This window comes from Lonchura striata, chromosome 5 (genome assembly GCF_046129695.1).
Source record: "Lonchura striata isolate bLonStr1 chromosome 5, bLonStr1.mat, whole genome shotgun sequence".
Classification (NCBI taxonomy): domain Eukaryota; kingdom Metazoa; phylum Chordata; class Aves; order Passeriformes; family Estrildidae; genus Lonchura; species Lonchura striata.
Genome location: NC_134607.1, coordinates 17,841,949 through 17,855,781, shown reverse-complemented (window position 1 = coordinate 17,855,781; position 13,833 = coordinate 17,841,949). Strand labels below are relative to the sequence as shown.

Genomic DNA, 13,833 nt, shown 5'->3' with positions numbered 1-13,833 from the left:
TAGGAATTATGCAACAGGATGGAAGGTCAGAAATCACGGACCTGTCATGTGCAGCTCCTTTTTCTCATGCAGGCCTGCTAGCTCCAATAGTCCTTCCTTCCTTCCTCCTCAGTACCAGGAGTTGCCTTTGCTCCCCACCAGATGGGCAGGAGGCAGCGCGTGCTCTGCTTGGCTCCCAGCTCTGAGGCTGCCAATTAGCCTGCCAGGATACCCTCGTGCAGGGGCCTCCCTTGTTTTAGAAAGTGCTGTTGCTTTTCCTGCAGCCTTTGTGCTATTGTGTTGCAGCATATGTTGCAGTTGAGACAGCTACCATACAATTTCAGGAGGCTTTAAGCATTTGCCCATACCTCATCAGAAGGCTTCAGGCATCAGCCCATACAGAATAACACCATATCACTTCAGAAGGCTGCAAGCATCAGCCCTTCTTATCCTTTAACCCAACCTTTTATAGTCTTCACCTTACATGCTTTACACCTGTGTGCCCTCTGCTCCCTTTAGTGGTTGGTCAGTGCACCTGGGCACTCCATGTTTCATTACCTTCCCTACTGCTCACCTGCTTCTCACAGCTGCAGCCCCATCCCAGTTACCACAAACTGTGTGCCTACACTATTGGAAGGTTAATTAGGATCTCTGCTCTAGCTGCAGGGACTTCACAAAAAAAAAAAAAAAATCATCTTTCTTTTCCATTCCATCTCTAACAAAATTAGTTGAAGTTGGTAGATAAGACTGGGAGGAGGATAAGATTGGTTTGCAGGGGTTGGTATTTTGACTGGTTTTTTTTTGATAAAAAGGAAACAAGCCTAGTGTGATCATATTATCAATCACTCAAGCTAAGTATTGAGTGTGATAACACTGAACTATTAACAACACAGATGGTCTCCTGCTTAGTTAGCATTAGCATCCCTTTTGAGTTATTCAGTGCATCACAAGCAATACTGGGACACGGTCAGAAGTCATTGTCACAAAGTGCTGACAAAATATTAACCAGTAACTGAAAACCAATACCGATTTTGAATTGCAGATAGTTTTCAGATAATTAGCACCATCATATATGATCTGTATCTTGGACACGCACTGCAACGGCTGCTCTGAGCGATGCACTCCCAGCTCTGGGACAGACCTAAATCTGTGCCTTTTCTCCCCAGCTGCTGGACAAACAGCTCTTCCAGTGCTAGCATGGACCTGAAGGCGAGGAGCATGAATACATCCAGGCCCCCAGACAAGATGTTTCATCATTCTTATTCCTCCCGAAAGCACAAGAGCTGAACTAATCAGGGCACCGAGCTCCTGGGTCACAGCCAGGGCACCCACGCCAGGGACCTCGGCTCTTTGTCACCTGCTGACAGGGACAAAGCAGGGCTGAGGGGCTTGAGCTCATTAAGGCACAGTTTTCATGGGAAGTTCAGCCCACATGAGGCTGGAGGGATTTTTTTTCTTTTGGATTTGGTTGTTGGTTTTTAAGTGCTTTACGCTGAGCAAATTTCTACAGGGCTCTTTCTTTCCCCGCTCAACTCCACCCTGTGGGCAGCTCCAAGTAGAGAGAAACAAAGACATGGGCATGGAAATGACAATAAGTTGTTACCCAGAACTGCTGTTGTGAAAGCTAACATCTCCCATCAACATTCCCCTTTTGCTAAGTGCAACAGCAGACCACGGTTACAGCTGCCTCACCCCATGCAGATGTTCATATTTATACAGGAAAAAGATGATTACTTAATAGCATTCCCTACACCAGGATTCTTTAATTCTTAGTCATTCCCCAATTTCAGACACAAACACTAGACAACACATCCCTGTTTGAATTAAGAGAGTCAAACAACATCTGCTATCACACTCACTAAAGCCAGGAAGAGTCAATATATTTGCAAATATGTTGTAAGAGAAACCTATCTTGAACAGCATCATCTTGGGAAACAGCTAAACGTCTAATCCATCCATGCTGAATAGCTGCTATCCTGATTTCCAGAGATACAGGTTCTCCCTTAATAGATTCATAGCAATAGTAGTTACAGACAAAGACTGACATCCCCAAAAGGGGTGCATTAAAGACAGTGTCATACCATTCTTCCTGGCCTTGATATTTCTGCAGTGCTTACAAGGCATCATGTACAGCAAAATACATCCTTTATAGCTTTACACACATCTACCAATCAGTCATTTTATAAAGCACCTGGCAGTTTTCAAGCAATGTGAGTCATGACAAACATTTAATCCTCATAACCTCACAAAATTTTAGGGGGATGGGTGTTTTCAGTGTTTCTGTTAGTTCTGTTTGGATTCTTTTGTTTTGAGGTTTTTTTAAACAAAAAGTGGGAACTCTTCTTCAAATACTTGGTGCTGTGTATTTTCATATACTGGAAGAATAAAAGTGAGAAAGCCCAAAATCTACATTACAAAAAAGTCCCATTCTAGAAATTGTGCAGCAGCCCTTTATCTTTTCCACACCAGCCAGTATCACAGCTGAAAGTCTGTGTTAAGAGAGCTAGTGTTTTGTTTTTAAGCATAAAATTGGTTTTCATTTTAAATTCACAACAAGAATATTGCACAGCATAAAACAAACAAGAATACCAAGTGGGAATGCTGATAGAAAAATAGTATTGTGTGAATAACTAACTCATCAGCAAATCCTCCCCTCCCTCAACAATGAAAAGCCAAATATTTATTCAATTGCATAGTGCATTCTTTGCTCAAATATTTCATCATTTGAATTTAAAACAACAAATCTCAATTCTCTTTCCTGAGCATCTCAGGGGAGACCAGAGAGCCCAGCAGAAGGTATTTACACCATTTGACTGGATTAATCTCAGCAGCAATCTGGAGAAAAAGTAGGAAAGGGGGGCTCTTAAACAAGTGATTTGGACCCTCCAGGCAGGCTCCAGGTCAGTGAGAACATGGATTGCAGAACCTGTCAGACACCTGAAGCCAGTGTAAGCAATACCTATTTGGACCATGACAGCAGCATCCTCTTCCAGAAGGCTCCATCTGATTCCAGATGCTGGTCAGTCCAAAGCAGGCTGCTTTGAACTGAACAATATTTCATTGAGGATTTGCCAGATAAGTGAGTTCTGGGTTTCATCGATTCATTACTAAGAGCTCAGCCCTCTTGTGTTTCAGTCACAAGGGACTCAAAGCACCTCTGACACCAGGGCAGAATGGTGTAAGGAGTAAACATGGTGATGCTGGATTTTCCCTTGTAGCTCTAGCTGCTGCTCCCACAGGTGACATGGCATCGCATCGCGTGCCACCGCATGCCAATCCGCTTGTACGTGAAAATAGCTCTGCATGGAAATGAGCAGAGCTTTATAGAGATGCTGAGGGGAAAATGCAAATTTATACAAATAATTTCAGTCATCCGTGAAAAGCAGCAGCCACTACACACCCATGACGGTTGTGCTTGGCTTTTTTTTTTTTTTTTTTCGTTTAATCCTGTCATTGTTTACACAGACTGGTGTTTCAGATTAAGCCCCCCTGTACCCTTCCACATGTAAGTCTTTAACATGACAAGAGAATACCAAGAAGGGGGTGGACAGAGGATACTTCTGGCTTTCATACTGTGCAACTTACCACTCACACAGATTCAAAGCATGATTTGACTCTATATCAAGCTTGGTAGGTTAAGTGCTACTAGATCCCAGAATTATTATTGCAATTTGATTCTTAAAATGACTGTAAAGCAAACTCAAATTCATGCTCCAGGGTGAGAGGGTGCTCACTCTACAAGACTGACATATTTAAACATTGCCTCTGAGCACAAACCAAGAACAGCTGACATGTTTGTATGAAATTGTGAAGGCTGCTCTCCAGTGAGAGAACCAGATTTCTTTACAGATCCACCAAAAACATACCCCTCACTCCATTATCATATTCTACTAAGAGTTAATTTTTGTACTATCACTTGAAGCAGGTCACGGAAATCTGGCAAAGTACTTCAAACCACAGAAGGACTCTTCCCATTCCTCTTTCCCATGGAACACTCTTCCCATTTCACTCTTTGAGAATTTGCTTGGATGTTTTGATGTTAATTTTCATGGGCTGAGTAGTCATGGGGTAGAAGCAAAACTTCAGACCCCAAAGGAGAGTGGCCAGCCAGTTTTCAGCCAGGCACTTCCACCAAGCCTAGGACACCCTAATGAGAGAACCTTCAGCTGAGATACAATGCTGATTAAAAATGGTCTTTGACTCCAAGCAAGAAGCACAAATGGAGTTGTTTATATTTTCATACAGGCAATATAACAGAAATTTCTTCCAGCCATGCTTACATCTGACACCTCAGCAGTCTATCACACATTAGTCATCTCCCCAGAATGTTTCTTTTACTATGATGACCTATCACCATTTCTTCCCTAATTGCTTTTGGGATTACCAATATGGCTAATGTGATCAAAAAAACACAGTGAAATCTTACTGTTTCCTGGCCAAATTTGGTTTTCCTCAATGCAATTTTTCCTACTGTATACATTTTTGCTATTCACTGGTTAAGAGATAGACAATGAAAAAAAAAAAAGGAAGAGAAGGGGAAAAAATGGGAGGCTATTTACAGTCATGAGCTGTAGAGATTCACATATTCCACACAGTTCCTCTCCATGCACACCAGGGGTGGCTCAAGAAGAAACTCTTTCCACATGTGTAAGTGGTCCTACATGATCTCATACAGCACCAGCCAAAGATCATAGCATTAACTGCATAGAAGTGCACACACTCTTTGTTTTTCTTCCCCTTCATTCACATTTCTCCTTGACTCCAGCCCTCACTGCAACAGACCAGAACTGCAGCAGGAGCAGTGTGCCAGCCAGTATCCAGTGCCAGCCCATGCAGAGGCTTTGTGGGCTGTACACTTGTCAGCATGTTTTAGGGACGAGCTGGCATTAAGGACAACTTGATTAGACCATGACAAGCAGGTGAAAGAAGGCAGGCAACAGAGCCCTGCCACCCTCGCCCTCCTGGCTTATGTGCAGCCTCTCCTGAAGCAGCTCATTTTGGAGTTATTCCTACATGGAGCTCTGCATTGGCACAGGCGAGCTGTGGGAAGGGTGTCAGGACACTGGCACAGCTCCTGCAGCACTGGCTCTGGCAAGGACAAGGAAAACAGCTGAGCAGAAAAATCAATGTTACAGTCACGCACCGCCCTGAGCAATTGTGCCATATTTATGGTTACTGCTCTTCCGTGCGCTGAGCATCGCCGTCCCCCAGTGCCACTGGCCTCCAGCACCTGAGGACGGGGCGGAGGTGGACACCAGCACGGGAGCCTTTGCCCTGGCAGCAGGACCTTGCACTCAGGCTCACAGCACCACATCCATGCCGTCCCCACCGCCACCGGGCCGTGCCACGGTGTGTCCGGGGGCTCCGTGCCCCAGGCAGGCTGCGGGCCTGGCACCCTGTCCCTCCCAGCCACTGCACCACTCGGCCACCGCGACAGCGCCAGCAGCGACTTCAGGCTGATGCGCAGGAACGAGATTAGGGCTGGATGTAGGTCGCTCTTCTAAAGGACAGCAGCTCAGCCGCCCTGCCTGGCACTGCTTTGATTACTGCTGCAATTACAGTGTGTGAAGGAAAAGGGCTGCCTCCTGCAATATGAACGGGGCAGTTCCTGGGATCCTCCCTGGATCCCCCTCACCTGCACTGTCACACCTCCTCCTTCCCCGCTACTGCAGCGGCCACTGGCAGCCAAGCAGCCTCTGGGAGTGCAAAAGGTTTTAGTCTTTCTAAGTGGAAATCAAAACAGCAGCTTATCTAGCAAGCGAAGTACAAGAAATTCTCTTTGGTTTAGCATTAGTGAGTCAGTGCTATTGACACGAATAATAATGTTTTTCCAACCCAATCAGTACCTTATTTTCAAAGGAATACAGTATAAAAAACTTAGATGAAGGCAAATGTATAACAGAATAATCACACCAGGGCTGGGTGAGCATTTAAATCCAGCATTTCTCCGGCATATATATAGATAGAGAATAAAGTGCTACTGCTGAAACACAGCAATACATCACAGCCATCAGCAGTTCCACAAATGGTGTGTTATCCAAGACAGCAAGAGAGTTACTCCTTTTTAAAGGTTATTTTAACTGGAGATCATACTTGTCAATAATATTGACAGTTCTTTATAAAAAGCATTGTTTCCTTTGGCTGCAGAAATCTTCCTATAGTAACTAAGTCGTTAATGCATAATTCAGATATTTTTTAAAATACATTTTAAATCTTTGTGGTATTACAATGAAATTCTGGTTTCCTCCAATAGCCAAAAAAAAAAAAAAAAAAAAAAAGAAGAATGAACCATTACAGCAATTATCTGTGCCACTACCTTGGAAAATGTAGAAGAGAGCAGAAACATTATTTCTTTATTTATGTTTCAGCATCCAAAAGCAGGGATTATCTCCATACTCCTTTAACTAGAAAAGCAACACTTTATATATGCAGAATAAGATTTGGTTTCACATGAACAAAATATTAATCAAGCTCAGATTTTTAGCAAACAGATTTCCCAAATGAATACACAGTGTTTCCCTATTATTATGACAGTTCACAAAAAATGACAGTTACTTCAATAAGCTGACTAGTCCATCCAATCCCTAATCCATGAGACTTGGTTTTTTCCAGCTATAATGTCAGAAGATTTAGTGCTGCATTTGAGCATCACTTCTTAAGGGGGCTGGAAACATGCTTGAATTCCATTCCTCCCACAAGCCCTGGCAAAGATGAGAAATCCTAAGCAAGCGACCCCAACTGCTTGAACAGCTAACAAAATGAGCTATCTCTGCCTCTACTTGCACCATTCTCATCCACATCTAGGTTACTTAATCTGGACAATCCCTCCAAAAATGCTTTGTGCAAATCTGGACTGTACTTAAAAGTGAAAAGCAAAACTTCTGTAGCCTGCTTATCATTTGTGTCAGTTGCGTAAGTCATGAAAAGGAATCGCAACGGATCAGCTATTCCTCGGTAAAGGGAAACTTAGTCTATTTCCAGCAAACTAGGAAAAAATCCAATTGCCTATTTTCAGAAGAGCCATGCACACAAGAAGTTGTATGACTGTAGTAATGCCACCAAGTTTTCTGGCAGCACACTTCGCGCACAGACTTGGAACGGAGGAAGCGCGAAGGAGAGCGGCGCGGGTGGTGGGGAGGCTCTGCGAGGCATGAGCACGCAGGTGCCAAGCACACACAAGGACAAAAAAGTCTTTTAGCTTTCTAAAAATAAGAGCCTACTAGATAAGAAGCACAGCTAGCCAGACTGCAGCATGCCCTGTTTAGATTTTAACATTTCATTGAAGGGAAATTAATTTCCAATATGTGGATATTTGTAGGTAAACAGCATGAGGTAGAAGAAATGTGCGTTTTTCCCAAGACATTCAGCATTTTCAGTGAGCATGACCAGCATCCACTCTCTGCTCTGCTGGCTATTAAAATAAAGAATTTGATCTTAAAAGTAATGAAGTAATACAGTAATGAAGCCCTCTACAGTTTTCAAGCATACACTGAATAGGACAGTAAGACACTGAATCTTTACACAATGGCCAAAACTAGACAGTGCAAGGTAACATTTACAGTTCATGCGTGGCAAAAAAACCCTATAAAAACCTTATGAATCTTTTCACACAGCAAGCAGGCTACCATAACTCCACCAATATTCATGTCTAAGACAGGGAAGGCACCATCCAATATGGTCCTTCAAGTTCCAGTTCCCACACTGGTTTACTGCACCTTCTCTTCCTCTAAACTGCACCCTCAATGGAGGCCAGTCCTTCCACTTCAGAACAAAACACCCTAATTCTCTCCCTGCTTTCCTCCAGAGCACTAAATTACTTCCCCAATTAAGTATATTTCATATTCTTTTTATTTGAGTCATGTGTACTCTGAATTTTTCTAAACTGTAGTTTGTGACACTCGGACCAGATCCTACAAAATTTAACCTGTTCCCCAAGCAAATGGTAAAAGCTGCTACAGACAGAAAACCTTGTGCCCTGAACATATAACTCACTATATATGCTCATGAAGTTCATATAATATGACAAAACATATGAGAGAAACAATTTAATGAACAATTTGGTCTTTTGTTAAATGCAATGTGAAATATTTACTACAACAAATTCATTTGAGCACATGCAATTCCAAGGCTGATAGTCTCAAAATGGCTCTACCTGAAAGAAGCAGGCATGAAGAGGAAAGTGAATGGAAATTTATTTTCCATAATCCCTAAACATGACAGAAAAGCTCCCTTCACCCTACTTCAGCGGAGTTCAAAAGGGCACTGAAACCAATACTGAAATTTTCATGCTTTTCAAGATATTTCATATAAAATACCCTGCTTTTCTTTTATGACCTCCCCAAATATTAAATGCCAAGAAATCCTTAGATAGTTTCCTTTCCTCCTTCCAGTCCCTGGAAAGAGCCTGGAAGCAAAAAAGTTTTTTTCCTCCATCCTTGAGTAAGAGCTCTGTGATAAGGGCCACAAGTGTTTTGACAACATCATAATCTACACACAATTTTGTTGTGTGCCTGGATACACTACCAAGTTGAGCAATAGGTAAACAGCTTTTAGCTGTTCAAAATTAGTTCACTCAAAAACCCCAAATCAGCCATCTGTAGAACCAGCTGTGGAGCAACTCACTCATTCAAAAAAAGAAAAAAAAAAAAATCTGTAACAGAAAACATCATACATGAGAAAGAAAAAAATAATCTAAGCAAAATGAACTATTTGCTTGGTGGAAAATTCTGATCTACCAAGCTTATTTTAAGCCCTGAGCATCCATTCAGTGGAACAAGAACTATAAAATAAAATACTTATCCCTAAAAGCATGTCAAAATGCTATACAACCATAAATGTTGATTTTATTTCATGTTCTGAACAGACCTATCAACACTACAAGAATCAGAAAAGCAGTTCTTTGCCCTACTTTCACGAGTAACATTAAAACATTTCGCTTCAGGCCTGATGCGGTAGATGAGGATTTTTTTTGTGTGTGTGCTTTTTTTTGTTTGTTTTTGTGGAAAGAGATGTTGGGCTTAAGGCAAGGAAAGCCTCCACACAGGGGAGAGTCCCGGGTTGTCCCCAGCCCAGGCAGGGCACAGGTCAGGGAGCTCCAGATGAGGCCAGAGCTGACTCACAGGCAGCTCCTCAGCACGCCCTGCACCGCAGTGAGCTGCCTGCAGATCTGCACATCACCACCGAGCACATCTCACATCCTCAAAGATTTTCTAACTCCTGCTTCTCTCTTCACAGGAGTAGCAGCAGAGCTCCTCTTGTCCCTTCTCCTGCTCTTTGCTCAGTCCTAAGGCAGCTCCATCAGTCAGACCCGGGAGCTCTGTGAACACTGGCTGCCAAGGGATTCACGGGTTTGGAGATAAGCAGGTTCTTGATTACTTTTTTTTTTTTTTTGCTAAACTGGGGATGATCTGTGTAGCAGCTTAAGTCACAGTAACTTTTCATTGATGCCTTGTGACAGCTCAACAAGCTCTTTAAGCACTAGGACAGCAAGATGTAGCTACCACAGCTACATAACACTGAAAGAACAGGGTCATTTACTCCCACAAAGAATTTTAAGAACATTTTTAGAAAGAATAGCCATTTGTGGGTTTGCTGTGATAGAACAGACTTTCTGTTCCCTCAAGCATCTTTCTCTCCACCCATTACATCAGGGAATTCAATTGTAGTACCTTGGTTTTTGAAACCTGTAAGACAGATTTCTAGATGGGCTCTCACTACTGCCTGCCTACAGCAGCATTAGTACTCCCCAAGCTTTAACAGAAATGTTTTCTCAGCTACATCTCAAACCAAAGTTAATTTTTCCACAGCTGTATTATATTTGTGGCTTACAGCACTCCCTGTTCTTCCCCAGAATTTCCCACTGCTGAGCTCCCAGCTGATAGAAAGCTGGGAAATATAACATCAGAAAATATAACATTGCTCAGTGGCAACGTTAAGTCCCATCATATTTCTTTTACTCCACTTCTTCCTCTATCACATCCCAACCCTCCTAAGGCATTAAGAACGTCTCCCAAACTGGCATTACCAAAAGTGTTTGTATGCCCAAACCATATTGCTGGACCTTGCCTAGTTTAAACCAATTGCAAAGACATGGCTTCAAAAATTACTAATTTTGTTAATTTCTCTTTTAAATTATTCACAACTACGCTGTATTTTATAAATGGTATATCCTATATGTGCCAAAATTACTTTCTTTCACTGAAAAATGAAGAGGGAGATTACTTTGGCTTTGAAATCTGCTTAGTGTTGCTGGAGCAATTCAGCAAAACCCACTGAATGACCATGGAAGAGGAGCCTTGTAGTCGAGGCACCACATTGCACAAACCCACCACACTCAGGCTGCCCTTGAGCAGTGCTCCCCAGGAGCACAGCTGTGCACCTCAGCAAAAGACAACGTGCAAAGTCTGGGTACATCAGGGAATGCACAGCCTACCAGCCAACACAGCTTTAAAAATAGTTTCTTTTCAGATAGATGACTCAAAATTTAGGTAGCTGAAACCCCCCCAATAGGTCATACCATGCAAATCAAACCCTGTATACCATCAGCTGGGAGGTGGCTCCTGGGAGTCGGGAGTTTTCTACTAAAAGCAGCAAAACTGAAAACACAGGTTTTTGCGGTCACAAGTACATGTGAAAAAACAAAGAGATGAAAGTACATTTAGCTAATGCTTCAACTTGGAGACCCCAGGGCTGCCTCCATATAGTAGTGTGTGCTCACTGCCAAGGGTAGAGACTAAGTTACCCTGCCTTAAGATAAGGTTCCTTGGAAACATATGTGCATCCACCCCTTTTACTGGTGACAAAAACATGAACTTCAACCAGCGCACATTGACCAGTTGTACAGATCATCGTGTCGTTCGCTTACACAACCAGAAGGCAAGGTACTTCCTGATGCAATAGCTGCAGAGACCTCATCAGGATCCCATCCTCAGGATCCCACTGCCAGACAGAGGGGCTCACAGCTGACTTCAACTTCAGCCACGCACAGCTCCTTTGCCTGCAGTGTGAACGCACGGGAATGGGCAAACATCGGCACTTAGACACTTCCAAACTCCTAACTCCATGAGGAAACGCCAAGCTCCCATGCAATTAAGCCCTGTTATTAAGCCTGAAACTGATCAAATTTTATACACAAAACCCTGACTTAAATAGTTTCTTTTGCATAAACAAAAGTGACATTGAGGAAGAACTGCTGCCTTAAGCCAACATAATCAGCTCATATCCAGTCATGAGCCCACCAAAAATAAACATTTTAGAAAATGTGTTAGAGCCTAAGCAATATTTTTGTTCGATTTTTTCTGTAACATTTTTGGGGTGGAGGGGAAAGAAGGATTCAGGAAGACTATTTCTGAATAGACATAAGGTGCGAATAAACATAATAAAGATGCGATTCCGTTAATATATTCAGTTCTTCTCAGATCCCTCCCCCTCCTTTCCAGTGCAGAGACTGAAGAAAATGCATCTGCCCCGGCAGAAAGCTCGGTCATTCGGCTCCCTCCAATTCCGTAACCCTCGGTTCCCTGGCTCCCTTCTCCTGCCCGTGGCAGCCCGCTGGCCGCGGCGGGGCCGCTCTGCCCACCCGCCGGGGCTGCCTGTCCCCGCCACCGTCAGGGACCGGGCCGGGCGGCCAGCGGAGCCCGGCCTGCGGGTGATGCGCATCCCGGCGGCCAAACGCCCCCCACGCCCGGCGGGAGCCGCTCTCGGCGGGATGCTCCACCGGCCCCTGCGGAGGATGCTTTATCCTCCAAAGTCGCTCCCTCCCTGCGGCTCCCCCCGGCGCAGCGCCCCCTCCTCCTCCCCTGCTCGGGGGGGAGCAGACATTTTGAGGCAGCGCATCCCGAGCGCCCGCCGAGCCGCGGCGGTGCGGGCGAGGCCTCCGGCGGCGCCGCTCACCTGCCAGCTCGTCGGGCTCCAGCCCGCTCTCCGCGTCGATGCCGCACAGCACGAAGTAGTGGGCGAAGCGGCAGGGCGCCGCGCCGGGCCCGGGGTTGCCGCTGCCGCTCATGCCGGCGGCAGCTCCCGGCGGCTCCCGGCGGCTCGGTGCGGCAGCGGTGCGGCTCGGGCGCGCCCGCGGGCCGGGCACGGCGCACCGCGCACCGCCCCCCGTCCCCCGCGGCGCCGAGCGGCGGCCCCGCTGTCAGCTGAGCGGGGCGGGGACGGGCGGGACGCGCCGCGCTGCCGGACCGCCCCCGCGGGGCATTTAAACCCTGCGCCCCCGCCCCAGCGTGCCCGGCGAGCCGCGGACGGCTTTGTCACCCGTCCTGCCCGCGATCCTTGGATACGCGATGAAAGCATAAAGCTCCCCCGCGTGTGAGCAGGAGGGGTTGGCTTTCTTTAAATAAAGCAGGAGACCGTGCCGCTTCCTATCGGGAATGTCCCTTCCGCCCCGCCCCAGGAGGGAGCTCCCGGAGCCTCGCTGCTGGAGCGGCCGAGCCCCGCCCGGCGCCCGGGCTGCGCTCAGCGCTTCCCGCGGGAATCCTGCCCGGGGAAACGGCTTCTTCTCCTCCCCACCCCAACGTGGAAGCAACAGCCACCACCCGCGGCGGATGGCTTTTGTGCGGTCTCCATCCCCGAGCCGTGATGGATGGCTCACGTATGAGAGAGCTATTTCTTGGCTACGCGCATTCCGTTTCCAAGCAAAAATCTAAAATGTTGCTTTGTTCCTAGTTTATTTAATATTTACTAGTCATTCTTCCGTGTCCGGAAATAAATCAGCATTATTTTACCCGTGTTGCTAGAATCATTCTCGTTAGGATCACCCGATGCCAAAACACTGGCAGCTCCCATCCAGGAGCGGCACCTACTTTTAAAGCGGCAGAGATGATTCTTTTGAAGTTTCAACTTTTTCTTCTCAAAGTAATAAGATCCCCCCCATATGTCGATAATTCTGACATCTGGATATCATAAGGATATCATATCATTCAGTATTTTCCAGAACTCTAGTATTATCCAGTGTTCTGGATATCATATCATTCAGTATTTTCACCTTTATCCTTTTGTGTTTTGTCTGTTTATTAGTCCTGGTCCATGCTGCCTGTAGTAATTACCGTCTTGTCATTTTCTTACTGTGGACTCCTATGACCCCTTTATTTTACCCCTTAGCAGTGTGAATCACATCTTTGCTTTTTATGGTTTACATGTCCTTGTTCAACAAGTGCCTATGATAAGAAAATACCTACAAGGAAACTGATAATTCATCCACCTTGTGTCATTTTATGGAGGTACATGGAGTAACTGTCTGACCTGGAGGTCAGCATCTCTCTCTCTTCATCCTGTCAAATTAACAAATTTTATGCCCTTTTATTTCTTAGCTTCCTCTAGTGTTCTAATGAAAGCAGACAATATCTAAACTAATATTTTCCCCTTCTCAATAACCCAAATCTCCAATAAAAATAAAACGAAAAAAATTAGAGGAAGATTAATCCTTTCACAATCCCCAATTCTTATAGTTGCAGCACTCAGTAACAACCTGAACCTTTCTGGAGCTGCAGAGAAATTTTCCGTGAGACCAGTAATTTTCTCGACTTTGCACCAGAGCTAGGTTGTTTTGTTTAGTTTGGTTTGTTTATTAACTTGTATGTATTTGCTTATTCAGCTTTAGGTCAGATGGCAAAAGCTTGACAAGTCAGTCTGTGACTCTCATTCAAAACCAAGTGCTCACGTTGTAGGTACCTTTGTTTTTTGTGGCCCAATGGCATGGATGTCTCCAGGAAGTCCAAGACAGAGGCTCCACCAGCCTCTCTAAAGGATGTATGAGTTAAGACTGCTTCTAAAAATAACCCAAAAATGAACACAATGGTTCTGACCTTTTTACCTTAAGTAAAACCCAGCTGCTAACTGGTTCTAGATTGCTTT

General features: G+C 44.9%; 1 protein-coding gene across 2 annotated transcripts in view; it reads right to left on the bottom strand.

The window, feature by feature from the left end:
* The window catches only part of DENND5B (DENN domain containing 5B), a 107,941-nt gene extending 95,915 nt beyond the window's left edge, over positions 1–12,026 (bottom strand). For both annotated transcript variants that reach the window (XM_021539994.3, XM_021539995.3), the window contains exon 1: positions 11,872–12,026. In XM_021539994.3, the coding sequence (XP_021395669.2) occupies positions 11,872–11,983 (112 nt within the window). In that variant the 5' untranslated portion in view covers positions 11,984–12,026. The remainder of the gene's footprint in view (positions 1–11,871) is intronic.
* Positions 12,027–13,833: the final 1,807 nt, after the last annotated feature.